The sequence below is a fragment of the Lynx rufus genome, unplaced genomic scaffold (assembly GCF_022079265.1).
Source record: "Lynx rufus isolate CCGP_SWC_20201006 ecotype Redwood Valley unplaced genomic scaffold, mLynRuf1.p SCAF_3, whole genome shotgun sequence".
Taxonomy (NCBI): Eukaryota; Metazoa; Chordata; class Mammalia; order Carnivora; family Felidae; genus Lynx; species Lynx rufus.
In genome coordinates, this window is record NW_025814845.1 from 34530129 (window position 1) to 34548203 (window position 18075).

At 36.4% G+C, this 18075-nt stretch overlaps 1 protein-coding gene across 1 annotated transcript in view; it reads right to left on the reverse strand.

Annotated features, from left to right (window-relative positions):
* Positions 1 to 15712, reverse strand: part of GNPDA2 (glucosamine-6-phosphate deaminase 2) — a 30418-nt gene extending 14706 nt beyond the window's left edge. The window contains exons 1-4 of the mRNA XM_047091429.1: positions 15635 to 15712; positions 12412 to 12573; positions 5860 to 5961; positions 4186 to 4368 (exon numbers count right to left, since the gene is read on the reverse strand). Of these exons, the coding sequence (XP_046947385.1) occupies positions 4186 to 4368; positions 5860 to 5961; positions 12412 to 12535 (409 nt within the window). The 5' untranslated portion in view covers positions 12536 to 12573; positions 15635 to 15712. The remainder of the gene's footprint in view (positions 1 to 4185; positions 4369 to 5859; positions 5962 to 12411; positions 12574 to 15634) is intronic.
* Positions 15713 to 18075: the final 2363 nt, after the last annotated feature.

Genomic DNA, 18075 nt, shown 5'->3' on the forward strand with positions numbered 1-18075 from the left:
TAAAAGTGTTCAGAATGTTTCATAAAGCTTTACAAAACTTTCTTTAAAATAATCATGAAATGTAACAACCATGGCAAATTCTCAGTATTTAAGTCAACCTAATACATTAGCACCTTTATGAAATATCTCTAAAACCTCAGGATCTAGATTACATGCCTTTCCTATGTCCCTAAAGTTCTGTGGGGTAGAATGTAAATTTCACTGGAGTAAGGACTCTCTCTCTATAACCTTACTTAATTACTGTATCCTTACCTCTTAGAACAATACAGGACACATAGGAGGCCCTCAATAAATAATGGCTGAAGAGATGAACAGATGGTTGCTATTCTTTGGTATGCTCAGTATACATTCTCCCTCCTCCTCCTACACTGCTCTGCTTCCCTCACAATGGAGGGGACCTTAATCTACTCTATATCTCTCTGAGGGAGGATGATTGTGGTCTAGTGATAAATACTTGTCCCCAGCTGAAACAATCAGAATTTCTCTCAGGAAATTCTGAAAATTGAGCAAGGATGCAGAAAAGAAAAAAGGTATCTAGAGCTGAGGTATTTGATGATAGCACTGCAGGAGAGGGTCCATGAGTTCCTACTTTGGAGATCTCAGGCTCCTTCATTCTTGTTCTTCCAAAGACTTGGCTGTTTCAACCCGTCTCCAAATTCTGTGAGTTAGCCTAGAATCATTCCAATTAATTCACTTTTGGTCCCAAAATAAGTCACAGTTTCACAGTTACTTTCAAACCAAAGAATCTAATCATGTAACCAAAGAAGAAGGTTAAAGTTTTCCCCACTGTCTTATTTTTATTTTTTTAAAAACAGTACCTTAAAATAATTTTAAAGTTAGTAATACCTTAGTTTATTTATAAAATTTCATATTTGTATATTTTATTGCTGGGGGTAGGTAAGGGATTGCACGACACACTTTGCTCTTTCTCTTAACAAATCTGTCGTCACAGAAAGAATGAGAACTTCAGAGATTATACATTTTCCTTTTTTCCTTTCTACTGAGGAAAGGGAATTCCTATTCTATTTACCAGGAGTAAGAAATGATGTGTTGATAGTCTTAAGCTCTTCTTATCCTACTATTTCAAATTCAGGTGTAAGGAATAGGAAAACCCATTTTGGCCTCAAGCCCAACCTGAAATCTCTAATCCAACTTTACCTTTATTAAGGCTGTTATTTTGATCCCATTTGGCTCAGTTCTTAGTGTTTTTATTAACCAACAAACCCTGGAACAAAAGAAGGGTAAGTGATAAGACCCAGATACCAAGCCTCATCTTGAAAATCCAATAACAAACCTAGATCAACAAAAGCAAAGAATCAAATGAGATTCTTTCATGAGTATACATCCAATAATAGGGTACCCCCAAATAGGAAAAAGTTCAAAGAAAATGCAATAAGCTAACCCTCCTCCCTGTATACACAGAGTAATTATGTCCTTTGAATGGACCATGACATGACTACAGTGAAGATGTTAATGTAAGAGGAAGGAAATCATCTTTTTATATACATATATATATATATATATATATATATATATATATGTGTGTGTGTGTGTGTGTGTGTCAGGGGAGAATGACTACAGGAAGCTTAAGAACAAAAATTGGTTAGAAAACAGGTTCTTTCTAGAAGTAAGAGTCAGTCATAAACATAAATAACTATAATTTATACTCTATCTGTTCCAAATGGAAAACTAAGGTGACTTATAGTAAGGTAATATACCAGAATCTAAAAAGAAATGAGAAATGACTTAAAGCTATGGGGAAAGAAGAAAGTCCTACTAGAAATCTTTGATACGAGCACCTGGGTGGCTCAGTCGGTTAAGCATCCGCTCCTGGTTTCAGCTCAGGTCATGATCTCATGGGCCGTGGGATTGAGCCCCACGTCGGACTCTGAGCTGACAGCACAGAGCCTGCCTGGGATTCTCTCTCCCTCTCTCTCTGCCCCTCCCCCACTCTCTCTCTCTCTCTCAAAATAAATAAACCCCCAAAAATAAAAATCTTTGACAAGGGACATTCAACCTTACACATCACTTTAAGTTATAAATGCTTTCTGAGAAGCGGACAGAAAAAGAAAATGGAGTTTAGTTCTTATGTTCTCCCCCCAACCCCAGTAAATTCTATTTCCTAGCATTAAATCCCCAAGGGATTTGTCACATGGATCCTTATGTAAGGCAAATAAATTAACAGGAAAAAAGATATTCAAATGAAAAAGTAAACAAGATATTTTTCATTAAGCCATGTTTAATAATGAACCTCTAATAACTACCATGCCTTTTTGTATGATGGTAAATAAGTGCAAATATGTCTTGATAGAACTAAAATATAGACACATTATGTATAATTATATTACAGTAATTAGGTATACATTATAGTAATTCTACTTGATTTTGGTATGTAGTTTAGAAAATATGAAGAATGCATGGGGAATGCATTCCTTCAACATTCCCCAATACAAACTGCCTTAGTCTTGATACTGACAAGTACAAATGGTAATTATCTCAGAATTAAGCCATATGGACAAAACTGGAATGCAAATGCTTTCCAGGAATACTGAAATATTAGCAAATTTTATTAAAACATAGATAACTTTCAATTTTGAAAAGCAAAACAGCCTAGCTTGGATTCTTGCTCAGAGAACAACCATCCCATCTATAAAAGAAAGTAAATGATACCGGCTCTGCTATGTGGAGATAAAAATTTCCTCAAAGAGAAAATTTCAATCTCACTCAATACGCTTAGAAGTAACCCAGTAAAAAAGCAGGAAATTCAATAAACTACAGAACAATTATTTCAGCACCTACAGTTCAGAAAGAGAAGACTGATGTACCAACCACTATGCAAGACGTTTTACATGTTATAACATAGTTAGTTCTCACAAGTTTTGGAATGGTTAATATTAATTCCTGTTTTACAAATGACTTAATTATACTGAACTTCAATAAATTTCTCAAAGTCATATAGATAATAAGTGGCCAAAACAGAATGCAAATTTATGCCTGACTGTAATACCCAAATTTTCCCCAAGGGCAATCAACAACCTCAACCATACTTGGCCACCTCAACCATAAATTAACGTCAACGTACAGCTCTACTAAAGATCTAATTCATGTACTTTTAAGCAATCTTCTAGTAAATTAAATATAAGATATATCCAGAGAACTTAATGTTAGCTTAGAGCTTTGGCATGTTTAATTGCATAATAAAAACTCTGGCACAAATCAATTTTAGCTCCAGTTTAGTTGATGTTCTTCTTATGGTAATTAATTAGCTGTCCCAGAGGCTTCATAATAATTACAGAAAACCATGTTGTCATTACAAAGAAAGACACTTCTGGAGCACCTTGGTGGCTCAGTTGGCTGAGCGTCCAACACTTGATATTGGCTTGGCTCAGGTCATTATCTTGCAGTCATGAGATCCAGGCCCACATCAGGCTCCACCACTTAGAATTCTCGCTCACCCTCTCTCTGCCCCTCTCCCTTCCCTACTCGCATGAACGCGAGTGGGCACACTTTCTCTCTCTCAAAATAAATAAACATTAAAGAAAAATTCCTCCTATTTTCAATGGTACGTCATGTATACACATGTGCACACATGCGCATGTGTATATATTATATATGTATGTGTGTATATATATGTATATACACATATATGTATACATACATATATACATATTTTAAGTGGAGTTTAGCCAATTAAACATTTATTTATTTGGAGTTTATAAAGATAATTATACAGCTTAGTTCATATTAACTAAAGGGTGATGATAAAGTCTTATATCATTCTTAACTGACTTTTTAAGTGAGATGAAGCCATTTAAGTTATCAGTACAGAAATGCTAAAATCTATCTGTTCCACATGCAAACTTTTAGAGACTCAACCCTGTAATTTGGTAAGAAAGCTGGGCTGGAATTGTAAAGAAATTATAAGAGGTAAGAATAGTATTTAGTTAAAGAAACAGCATGCATTTTGTAAGATGTGATTAATTGTGAATTCTAAACAGATAATAGAAAAGTTTAGCAGGCATTGGGACTTATTTCTCAAGACATAATTTAAACAATTCTAACTTAGAACCTTAAGATTACTGTTGATGAAAATAAAAAATAAAAATCAGTACGGATATTATAGACAGTTACAGGTGTTCCCCGCATCACACAAAGGTAAGAGTAATGACAAAATGTTTTACATACCTCCAACAAAAAGGTCAATTCCTCCAGCTTCTTTTATTTTTTTTTCAAAAGCATCACATTCTGCTTGTAAATCTGCAGCATTCCCATCAAGGATATGAGCATTATTAGGATCTATATCAATATGCTTAAAAAAGTTATTCCACATATAAGAATGGTAGCTTTCAGGATGATTTCTGGGAAGTCCTAAATTAAAAGTTAATATATAAAAATGTAAGTATTTCTAGGAATAAATCCAAAGTTTGCTTTTCTGATTAAGCCACAGATGCTATTTAAAATATATAACTTTTCTACAACCATATTCAATTTAAAGGCATTTTTATGTGGAATATATGGTCATTATATTCCAGACATTGTATTAACCACCTTACATGTATGTATCAGTTCAAATAATTTGTACAACATCTATGGAAATACTGTTATCATTCCTATTTTATAGATGAACATCAAAAGCACAGAAAAATTAAGTAAACTTTCCCAAGGTCACACAGCTCACAGAGAGGCTGGAATTCAAACACAGAAGTCTAGTTCACATGCATTTAATCACCGTACTTCACTTCTCAAACACAGAAAATTTTACCAATGGAACTGATTTGTGTTAAGCTCCACAGAAATTAATCTGCCATAGCTCCACAGAAATTAATCTGCCATACCTCTGAAATGTTGGTCTATGTTTCTAATCTATTCTTCCTGCATGCATGCAAAGTATACTGAATCCTAACAGTTCTTTGACTATCACTTGGGCTACCATTAAAAATGTATTCTTGTGTTCCCTGTTAACAATGAATCATAAAATCTTCACAGCCATAAATATAAATACATTTATATCTGAAAAATCTTTATTTTACTAATTACTTTTACATACATGGTACTCAATCCATCTCCACAAAACCAGTTTTAACTCTGCCTTAAGGAAAAAACAAAGAGGGGCGGGGGGAGGCAACCCTGGGTGGCTCAGTGGGTTAAGCATCCGACTTCAGCTCAGGTCATGATCTCATGGTTCATGAGTTTCTCATGAGTTTCAGAGATCCCCTGCACTGGGATCTCTGCTGTCAGCACGGAGTCCGCTTTGGATCCTCTGTCCCCCTCTCTCTGCACCTCCCCTGCTTGTACTCTCTTTCATAAATAAATAATAAAATATGAAAAAGAAAAAAAAAGAGTAAGAACTGTGAAGGGACTGGCTCAAAGCTGCATGGCTGATGAGTGGCAGAGCCCAAGATGAATACAGATCTTCTGATTTCTAGTCCCATATTCCTTCTGCTATACCATGCTGGCATCACAAAAATACAGATTTTTTTAATGTTTTTATTTATATTTGAGAGAGAGACTGACTGAGCACAAGCAAGGGAGGGGCCGAGAGAGAGGGAGACACAGAATCAGAAGCAAGTTCCAGGCTCTGAGCTGTCAGCACAGAGCCTGACTTCAGGCTCATACTCACGAACCATGAGATCATGACCCGAGCCGAAGCTGGATGCTTAACCGAATGGGCCACCCAGGCGCCTCCCCAAAAAATATAGATGTTTTTAATATAAACCCCCAACCGCACCAAAAGGCAGTACGTTATCTTCTAGAAATAGTCATATTACATTCAAAACATAAATTCAAATAATGTATTAATTCTCAAACTATATTCTTTTTATTTAACATATTCAAATAATATATTCAAACACAGCTTACCTACATATTCATCCATGTTAAAGGTCTTCACATATTTAAAAGAAAGGTCTCCATTCTTGTGATATTCTATTAGTTTTTTATAACATCCTAATGGTGTACTCCCTAAAACAGACAAAGATTCCATTTTCTAACTTAACATGAAAAATATATTTTTAAAATATTTATATTAACTTTATTCTGTTAATGATATTCTCTATTTCTCATTTACTAGGGAAACCATTATTCATTTAAATACATATTCAATTAACAAATATTTTTTGAATTATACACACATTTGCAAAGTACCTTAAGGCTTAGTAAAGTAGAATTTGCTAAAGAAAACTAGAAATCTGTCAAAAGAAATTATAGTTTGGAAAATGATTCTAGAGTTGTTGAATATTTGGAAATAATGGATACTCCCAAGATTAGAAACTTCTAGGAAGCATATGTGAATTAAAAGAAAAATAAACACCCCACCTTTTGAGAAAAAGCTTTTTTAGAGAAGGATTTGTAGCATGAATGATACATAAATAGGTCAAGTTGACCATTTAATGAAATCAAAAGGGAAACCAGAGCTAAATTTAAGTATTGCCTCCACTTTCAAAATAGACTCAGAACTTGGCAAGGACTCATTGAGGAACCTTAGCCTTTATGATTTTAACTGGAGGTTCTGTGTCTTATTTTGTGTTATCTTCAGCATGTATTAGCTAAAATGTATAAAGTAAAATGACTTCTGGGAAATGGGATCTTGGCTTTGGATACTTCATCTGAGTCTTGATTTTATTGTTTTATAAATGTGATTCTTTTACAGGTTTTATAAAATTGAAATGAGTTTGATAGTGCTACATGACATGGACAATAAAGAAAAATAAATTAAGCCACTTGAAGACAGCCTCTGTTTTTAAAATTGCTGTATTTTTTCATTTTAACTACAAATTGGAAGGGTAGATTGACTGCATCCTTAACAAGTGACCTGGCCCTCCCAATCCTAGCTGGAGTATTGATTCCTAATCTATTCATCATCATAAAACAAATTATACAAAAAACAAAACAAAAACCAGCATGCACACAAAATTTCTGCTAAAGTGGCAGACAGAATATGACAGAAGTAATCAGTCTTCAACAAAAAAAAATACAAAGTGAATTCTAGAGTAGTAAAAAGACTGCCTATTCTTTCACTTGAGATGAAAGAATAATACAAGTGGCTGCAAATAATACATCATATAGGTTCAGAGAACAGAAGTCTAAAAGAATTTCTTAAAACTAAAGAAAACATACTGTTTTCAACTCTAATTAATAATTTAATGGTCAAATTTTATAATTCCATCTCTAAGAACTATGGCCCTCTAATATAAAACTTATCTAACAGATGGATAAATTGCTTTTTTTTCTTCCTTTCTAGAAGCATAAACAAATCTGTGTTTGTTTCGGTGTCAGGAGAATAATTATAGGATTCCTTCCTTAATTTAAGAATATATGAATAAAAAAAGTAAGAAGTTGGGGCACCTGGATGGCTCAGTCGGTTGAGTGTCCGACTTCTGTTTAGGTCATGATCTCAGGGTTTTCCGTTTGAGCCCCACCTGGGGCTCTGTGCTGACAGCTCAGAGCCTGGAACCTGCTTCGGATTCTGTGTCTCCCTCTCTCTCTCTGTCCCTCTCTCACTCAACTCTTCCTCTCTCTCAAAAATAAACATTAAAAAATTTTTTAATTAAAAAAAAAAAAAAAAAGGGAAGCGCCTGGGTGGCTCAGTCAGTTAAGCCTCCGACTTCGGCTCAGGTCATGATCTCCTCGTGGTTTGTGAGTTCAAGTACTGTGTTGGGCTCTGTGCTGAGAGCTCAGAGCCTGGAACCTGCTTCAGATTCTGTGTCTCCCTCTCTCTCTGCTCCTCCCCTGCTCACTCTTTGTCTCTGTCTCTCAATAATAAATAAACGTTAAAAAAAACTAAAAAAAAAAAAAGTCACAATGGTGATGACAAAAAAATAACACGTTCACTTTCTAGTTTTTAATCAAAGTGGCTGAAGAAAAAAATAATGAAATATACGGTACATAGTGAACTGGTTAAAGAAACTTCATTTTAGTGTCCACTTTGCAAAATTTACTAACATAATTATTATCAAGTGTTTACTATGATTCAGATAAAACAAAGATTAAAACTGTTTCTATCCTAAAAAAACCTCACAAGATAAGATTAGGCAAATACAAAAACCATAACAAATAAAAATGTTGTAAATAACCTATAAGAAGTTTGCAGAACTGTTGTAAATCAAAGAAGAAAAGATTACAGTTTTGTTTGTTAGAGGAAGGATTAAACAAGATGACATTTCATCAGTCTTGAAGAAGGGGTAGAATTCCAACAGTCAAAGATAGGGTTGAATTGTAATTGAGAACAGAAAAAAGAGGGAGGAAGTTGAGAGATAACATTTGTATGCTTACCTTATGATAGCTATACTAGTATTTTTTTTAAATTTTCTTTTAGTGTTTATTCATTTTTTGAGAGAGGGGCACAGAGCATAAGTGGGAGAAGGGCAGAGAGAGAGAAAGATACAGAATCTGAAGCAAGCTCCAGGTTCTGAGCTGTCAGCACAGAGCCTGATGCAGGGCTCAAACTCACGAACCATGAGATCATGACTTGAGCCTAAGTTGAACGTTTAACTGACTAAGCCACCCAAACACCCCTTAGCTATACTGGTATTTTTACACATCAGCTCATGTAAATCACACAACCTTGGGAAATTGGCATGATCTTTCCCATTTTGAGGACTGAAGAATTGGGTCATAAAGATTAAGGAATTTGCCAAATATCACATGGCAGTGAGGCCAGAGGTTCAAGAGATTCTGTCTGATTCCAAGGCGCACATAGTTTTCATTACTTAATATACTAGCAACGTGAGTGAAAGTAAAGCCAGCAAGTTCAGGTCTATTCTTTGAACTATAAGCAGTCTAATTATCCTATCATGATTCAGAGTAAGAGAATCAGGGAATAAGTTTGAGAGGCAGGAAGCATGCAGGCCCTTACATGTGAAGCTTGTTAAGATCACATCAATAAATACTAAGTAGATATTCCCCAGAAACTGTGCTTTGTGGAGGGAGAATTACAATACTGCTGTCTGCAATTACAGAAATGTATACTCAGGGCCGCCCGGGTGGCTCAGCTGGTCAAGCGTCTGACTTCAGCTCGGGTCACGATCTCATGGTTTGTGAGTTTGAGCCCTGCATCAGTGTCTATTCTAACAATGCAGAGCCTGCTTTGGATTCTCTCTCTCTAGTCTCTCCCTGCCCCTACCCCACTCATACCCTCTCTTTCAAAAAAAAAAAAAAGAAAGAAAAAGAGAAATGTATATTCAAACTTCAAAAGCAAGGAGGAGAAGAGAGCATGATTAACATTGACAATGGTCAATGAAGGAGGAAAGTCAAAAACATCCACAAAGGTTTTCCAAAATACTCCTTGGCAAGTGCACTACTAGGCAGTTAGACTATCTAAAACTAAAGCAAAAGTTGTAGATCTAAACACACAAAAGCATGTTTAGGACTGCTTGCATTTATGACTTTGAAGATTTCCTGCCCCCAAGCTAAAATTACTGTTTAGTTATACATCGTATTTAAAACAGAATAATCAAAGCAACTAGCCTGAGTGTAGCCCTGGTTTGCAGTAAGCAAACAGATACAGAGGCCATATTCAACCACTGGGGCTCATGTATCAAAAATGTGGGTGCTGAGGGGGCCAGTCTGGTGTGTACAATTTTTACAAACCCTCCTTTGCCTGGACCAAAGACAAAAAGCAAAATAAGAAATGAATGAGCTAAACAATACCTTTCATGAAAATTATACAAATGGAAAAAATTATGATTGTAGCTTTTATGTAGTTAGCACATATGCGGGAAGGAGCAGAAGGAAAAAAATACTGTTTTAAATAAGACACACTTATGGGAACCTTAAATTCACATAATATTAAAGTACACAAAGGAGTGGAACGAGCACCACCTTATCTGTGCCTCAAACAGCATTATCAAGTATTAATAGCCTCATCTTTCTTAAAGGTAAGGAAACCAAAGATCAGGGGTGAGGAATATATGCCTTGCAGTCACCAAGAAAGTAGCAGCTCTGATTCCAGGTCCAATACCCTTTGCTGTGGAAGTCAACAATATCAAATTAAGTGAGATCATGAGATCAATAACACTACTTCGTTAATTTTTAAGAAAAACCTAAATAGTGAACTAAATACAATAAAACATGAAATTAATACTTAATGTTTATTGTCATGAAAACATATCAGTCTTCAATTTTTCACTCTTAATACTTCTATAATAAAAAGAAAATACACACAGAAATAGTAAAGGGCTAATAAGATAGTAAAAGTATATGAGGCAGAGAAGATGAAATGAAGAGACAATAGTACATACTTTTGGTACCTCTTAATGATTACTGAAAAGACTAATTCTACTAATTATATGAATAGGAAAAGCAATATCCCTCAAAAACCATACAATACCTAGGAATAAACCTAACCAAAGTGGTAAAAGATCTGTACATTGAAAACTATAGAAAGCTTGTAAAAGAAACTGAAAAGGACACAAAGAAATGGAAAAACATTCCATGCTCTTGGATCACAAGAATATTGTTAAAATGTCAAAACTACCCAAAGCAATCTACACATTCAATGCAATCCCTATCAAAGTAAAAACAGCATTCTTCACAGAGCTACAACAAACAATCCTAAAATTTGTATGGAACTACAAAAGACCCTGAATAGCCAAAGTAATTTTGAAAAAGAAAACCAAAGCAGGAAGCATCACAATCCCAGACTTTAACCTGTATTACAAAGCTGTAATCATTAAGACAGTATGGTGCTGGCACAAACACAGACACAGATAAATGGAATAGAATAGAGAGACCAGAAATGGGCCCACAAATATACGGCCAACTAATTTTTGACAAAGCAGGAAAGAGCATCCAATGGAAAAAAACAGTGTCTTTAGCAAAAGGTGCTGGGAGAACTGGACAGTGACATGCAGAAGAATGAAGCTGGACCACTTTCTTACACCATACACAAAAATAAATCAAAATGGATGATAGACCTGTGAGACAGGAAACCATCAAACTCCTAGAGGAGAAAACAGGCAAAAACCTCATTCAACATCGGCCACAGCAACTTCTTACTAGACATGTCTCCAGACACAAGGGGAATACAAGCAAAAATGAACTATTGGGACCTCATTAAGACTTCTGCACAACAAAGGAAACAATCAGCAAAACCAAAAGGCAACTGACAGAGAGGGAGAAGACATTTGCAAATGACATATCGCATAAAGGATTAGTATCCAAAATCTATAAAGAACTTACCAAACTCAACACCCAAAAAAACAAATAATCCAGTCAAGAAATGGGCAGAAGACATGAGTTGACACTTTGCTAAAGACATCCAGATGGCAAACAGACACATGAAAAGATGCTCAACATTACTTATCATCAGGGAAATACAAATCAAAACCACAGTGAGAAATCATTTCATACCTGTCAGAATGTCTAAAATTAACAACGCAGGAAACAACAGATGTTGCAAGGAAGTGCAGAAAGGGGAACCCTCTCGCACTGTTGTTGGTGGGAACGCAAACTGGTGCAACCACGGTGGAAAATAGTGTAGAGGTTCCTTAAAAAATTAAAACTAGAACTACCCTAAGACCCAACAATTGCACTACTAGGAATTTATCCAAAGGATACAAAAATGCTGACTTGAAGGGGCATATACTCCTCCATGTTTAGAGCGGTGCTATCAACTACAGCCAAATTATGGAAAGAGCCCAAATATCCATCAACTGATGAATGGATACACTGATGGACAAATATCCATCAACTGATGAATGGAATACTACTTGGCGATGAAAACAAATGAAATCTTGCCACATGCAACAATGTGAATGGGTCAGGAGGGTATTATGCTAAATGAAATAAGTCGGTCAGAGAAAGACTAATATGTTTTCACTCATATGTGAAATTTGAGAAACTTCAGAGATGAACATAGGGGAACGGAAGGGAAAATAAGATAAAAACAGAGAGGGAAGCAAACCATAAGAGACCCTTGAAAACAGAGAACTGAGGGTTGATGGGTAACGGGCATTAAGGAGGACACTCTTCAGGATGAGTACTGGGTGTCATATTTAAGAGATCAATCACTACCTGAAGCCAAGACTACATGTATGTACGTATGTTAACTAACTTGAGAATTAAAAAAAAAAAATCCCTAAAAACAAAAGACTACTAGAAAAAGGTACAAAAAATACTATGACCATCACTTAAGTTAGGATATTTCCTTTTGCATTTTGGAGATGCAAGTGATGTATAATTTTAATACAAGAAATTTCCTTTTGCATTTTAGAGTGGTAAGTGATACACAATTTTCATACAAGAAACAATAATGAAACATAGATACTAGATAGATATACACATTTCTGGCTGTATACACTAACATGTTCAATCAGTGATATGGCAAGAAATAAAGGGGAAACATATTTTACTAAAGGAAACCCTTCAATCCCATGACCTTCAGTATCTAAAATGGAAAAAATGGTGTATTACCTGTTGGTAAACCCAGTGTAAAATATCTGTCCTGTCCAGGTTTGAACTGAATGATGCGATTACAGATGTATTTGGCTGCCCATTCACTAGCCAAGTCATAGTTATCAAGAATTACGAGCCTCATTATGGTGATGAACAGTTTCCAGGACAAGTAGTTCTAACCTGAGAAAATTCCATTGTAGAACACTTTAAGTAATTTGCAGATATTCAAACAGAAATGTAATATACTAATGACTTTAAGAACATTACTTAAGAAAGACATGCGTATATATATATAAATACAATATGTACTTTCAAAATAGCAATAATAGCTGCTCTCTTTTGAACAGACATTGGTTCTGGGCAGTGGGCTAGATAATTTAAATCCATACAACAATCTTCTAAAGTAAATATTTACAACACCCAGTTTTAGATGAGAAGAAGGGCTCACACAATTTAACTGAGGTCACATAGATACTAAATGACAAAGAATTCATATCAAGGCAAATTTAAGTCTTTGTAAGATAGCATAGCACACTGTCCTGACAGATATTATATAAAGCAACATGAAACAAACCTAAAGGCAAACAAAGCAGTTCTCGTTTTTAAAAGGCAAGTTAATGTTAATAATGATTACTCAGCAACCTTTAGGTTACTTACTAAAATCCAGAACTTTCTCTATAAATACCATAATAACCAAACCTCTCTGTGTTAAATGTTTTTATAAAAATTATGCCTGCACTTCTTAAAAATTTCTTTCAATATAGAAAGGTACAAGAGGAAGAAAAAAATCAACCCAAATCCTAACTCAGAAATAAAAAACTATTATTATTACATATATAACATTCCAGATGTCTATTTAATGCACACATATAAATAGAATGTATAGAAATAATTTTTAATAATGAGATCATAATAGACATGCCATTTTTAATAAAAAGCATAACATTTCATTGTTTCTGAATTTAAACAAAAGAAAAAGTGAACTAAAACTGCTGATCTCTGAAGAAAAAAGAAATTCTTCATAAAAAGCAATTTTAGTTCCTTAAAAACAAAAAAGCAATTTTAGTTCCTTAGAGAGTACTCTAAGGTTAAGACAAAATACTGCACAAATATTAAAGATCAGAGTCATTTAAAAACTATGATTCCACTTCAGACAATGAAGACTGACCTACTACCATGAGAGATATGAAAATTGTACTCTTACACTTCCTCACAACCCCTGATTTCTGTAAAATGTATTATTTTTACATTGACAAGATTTGTAATATTTACACTGTGTTCTATAACCATAGTTTCCAGAATTTAATTCTTAGTTTCATATTTAAATGGATCTGTCACCCACACCAATCCTTTTACAAATGGCTTCAGCAATCCTGAGTTCCCATACACTTTCCATACGATAATAAATCAAATTCCTGAAATTAATGGGAATAGTAGGTGAATATACAATATACAATTCATATGAAAATACAATTCATATGAATATACAACTCATATACAGTGAATATATGAAATCTGAATGAAATTCTTGAGAACAAAATGATTCAGAATTCTGGAATAGTAACAAGAAATTATGATCACTATGGTATAGAATTCTGGCACAGTAACAAGAGACAAATAGCATTTACAGACAATAATGTACATAGTAAGTCAGAAATTCACTTCAACAAATGGACTCCGCCTGTATTTAAATTCATTAATGATCTAATGCTAGAAACAATTTCAAAGTTACACCAAGAATCAGAAATATTTTCTGGCCATAAAGAGGTATACTTACTTCTAACAAGTATGACCATCAAGAGATACACTTACTTCTAATAATATTCAGCATACTCATTATTCATAAAAAGGAAAAAAACTGTAAGGTACGGAGGGAGGGCATTAGAGTTTTCCAAGTGTTTTCTGTCTTCTGGGAATACGATCTCTTTTTCTCAGTTCAACATACTAGTGAGGGCCTATTAAACGCCAACCACCAAGTTCTGTAGTCACAAAAATGATTAAGATATGGGCCCTATTATTAAAGGGCTTGGATCACTGAATAGTCTCTGAGATAGAAATTATCATCCTCTTTTCTCAGATACAGAAAACTGCAACTCAGAAATTTATTGCTTAAGTTATAAAGCTATTAATGGTAGAGGGTCTTTCTGACGGAAAGATCCATGCTCCAGATGTGCTATGTAAGAATCACTTAGGATGCTCCTTAAAGATCTAGATTTCCCAGGCTCCTCTCCCTGGACACAGTGTTTCAACAGATGTGAAATGAGATCAAGGGAATCTGCACTTTTAGAAATCTCACAGGTTGATTATTAAAATCAGGCTAAATTTCAAAAAAAAAACACCACAGGAATCGACCTCATTAAAAGAAGTTCTTAAGTCTCTTAGATCGGGTACAGGCAAGTTTTGTTTGTTTTAAACTCCTCAGACAGCTCCGAGTTCATTACAAAAGTCTCAAATAAAACCTCCCAAGCAGAGGAAATCAGAATGTTTTTGCCACATTAATGCAGATTAAAAAATGTGTTTTTGCCAGTTTTTGACAATCCTCATCAATCCAAACTGCTGTGGCTCTGGGCAATTCTCCGACATCAAATCCAGATAACACGCAAAAAATGACAAGGCACCCCCCTCCATTCCCTCATTTTCCTCTGGTGCTGATTCATTCTGAATGTGCATTAACTTGGGGACTGGGCAGCTGAATACAAATCTCAGAACTTCAGAGCTGGATGGGAACTTCCACACGACTTAGGCTGCACAGTTAGTCTAGAATCTACACTAGCATCTAAATTTACAAAATCCCTGCTCTGTGCTTGTTTCCTACAACCTGACCTGAAAAGGTCGCTGAAGTGCAGGACGCGGAAGCCGCATCCCTGATGGGGGAGAAGCAGCAGAGAAGGCTGAGGTCCCTGTCCGGAAGGCCAGGGCTGCAAACCCACCTCAACTGCATGGCTGCTGGGCCCTATCTGTCCGCAAACTAAAATGAGGGTGGCTGTTACTGATTTTTAACAAGTGTCAGGAGAAAGCCGCCAGAGAAACAAAGATAGGAAGCCCCTCCCGGAGGCCCAATTTCGGAGAGCACCAACAGCCTCGGCCCACCCTCCGCCCCGCCTCAACGCTCCCGGGACCCCAATCAGCCGGGCCGCGCGTCCCCGTCTCGGCACAAATCCCACTCGGGGGAGCAACGACCCACCCGGTCCCCCCACCGCCCCGACTCCCCTTCTTGCCCCCCCTCCCCGCCCCGACTCACCTGTCTGCCCACCCACCCGCACTTCCGACGTTGGAACAGCGGAAACAACCAACACCCAGCAACCCTGAGCGACCCCAGCCGGCTAGAGTAGCGCGAAGCCCAAAGACCCGGATGTAACCCAAGGCGCTGAAGGAACGGCCGCGCAGCTTGAGGGTGCTGCGCATGCGCGTGCCTCTAGTTCTCTAGGGATGAGCTGTGCTGAGGTCCTGACGAATTCCGTGAGGCAGGAGCCCCATCCTACTTGGGACTCTCCGGTTCCTGGGCCATCACCTTGCCGCTATTCTTTTTATCAACTCTCAGAGGTTGAATTGAGGTAGATTCTTTGGGTTTATGAAACTTAGTATGTAGGGCTGCAGTGCTCATACATAAGCATTACTTAAGTTGTCGCTTATAATGGCAATATGAATTCATCTCTAAGCTATTGAATGTTTACTGTGCACGCACAACTAAGAGCCTTTTATCAATAAGCTCATCAAAGTTAAGTTTGTTACATGTTGCAGAAAAGCGAAGCGTATACCTTGGGAAGTCTTGGAGTGGCTCAATAGGAATAAGCTGTAGGACACTGTAGGGCAGAATTCTTCCTCTACCCTTCACAGTCTTTCAGCTAGCTGGCTTAAGAATTCAATTTTTGTGACAAAGAATAACAGGAGGAAAAATAAAAGTTTTATTACCCATGCACAGAAATTGGGACCCAAAGAAATGACCAAGTCAGGCAGTTTTTATACATTTTAGACAAACACAATAAAATTGTCAGGAATTTACAGAATAAGGAAAACAGGTGTTTGGGAGCTTACTAAGGGGCTGAGGTAGTAGATTGGTCAAAATGTAACAAGGATTATTTCTGCAGCTTTCTCTACTTTAAAGTCCCTATCTTTGGGGATAAAGGTGTCTTTTTATTTCTTAGTACAGGGAGGAGTATGGCAGAGTGGTTTCCTGGTTTGGGGGTGTTACACGAGGGTCTCAGTATCCTTGCACTAGATTTTTCCCCAAGTAGCTTCAATTCAAAATAATTAATATACCATTGTGGTACATTTCCAGGCGGCTTGTCCTGGGCTCCTACAAGACTGTAATAGGATATGGACTTGTGCTGAATCATTCTAAGAGGGGTAGAGGAAGTGGAATCAGCTATGAACTGGCTATCATAGTTCTTTGTTCAGGATGGGGAATGATGGAAGCACGGATAGGGAAGTTGTTGTTAAGACAGCAATCACTCAAAAGAAGGTTGGGTGGCCTTATTAATGTCCCGTTAGAAACACTGCTTAGGGTTCTGTTAGGAATAATACAATCTGACTACAATCATGGGGTGACAGGTAGACTCAAGGTACTGTTTCCTTGGACATGACAAAATTAGGATAAATGAATTGTCCCTAAACTACTTATCTGAAGTTCTGCACATGGGTTGTTAATCCAGCCTGTTTCTCTGAGTCAAATGATGTCCCCTTGCTTAAATTCTTTAGGTGAGAGTGGGTGTTGCATTCTCAATGGTATCAGGAAACTGATTTTCCTGAACTGATCAGAAGACAAGATTTCTTAGTACTAGAGCCTTGAGTTTGTTTTACAGAAGCAAATTTTAACACCTTCCCAGTACTCTACTTGTCATCTAACAAAATCTATTGTACATCTATTGTGGTCAAAAAAGACCTTCAATTAATAAAAAAGAGCTTTTCAGGGAATATTATTGGAACATAGAAAGATATTTGTGTAATGTATTCTTTCCCAATGGTTTTACTTCTTTATGTGTTTCTGACACTAGAAAAATAAGTTCTGTCTCTAAGTACTGACTATGATTAATGTGCTTTATTTGTCCTATATCATATCCTGTCTTCCTTTTCTCTCAAGTTGGTGTTTCTTACCTCTTGCAACCCATATGCCATTCTCTTTTTACCAAGATCAAAGCAAGAAGTTACTTCCATTAAAAGAAAAGTACCTAATACTAAATCGAAAAGTTACTTATGACAAGGGCAGGGACATTTGAATTATTTATTTGTTCATTCAATAAATACTTGCCAACCCCCTATTATGTGCCAGACACCAATATGAGTAAAACAGACCACAGTCCTTGCTGTAAACTAAGTCTTGTGGGAATATAGAAATCACCCAGTAAATCCTAAAAAGGCCAAGTATTCTCGGTCATGAGACTATAATTAAGGTATTCCTTTATGTTTGGGGATGACCTGGGCATAGAAAGGATCTGTGTCTTCTCCAAATAAAGCCCCCAAGGGATGGCAGGATTAACAGAAAGGTCTCCTGAACCAAGGCTTTGGATGAAGAGTTTAGAAGAAAAAATTTAATAGGCTGTCACCCAAAGAAAGTGACAGATTTATAGTAGTATAGGAGCATTATAGTAGAGGTGGCTATGTAAGTGATAGGAAAATGTGCCTTTTGACAACACTGGTCTACTACAGGGCACTGAGAAAAGCATCAGGCAACAGTCATACCTG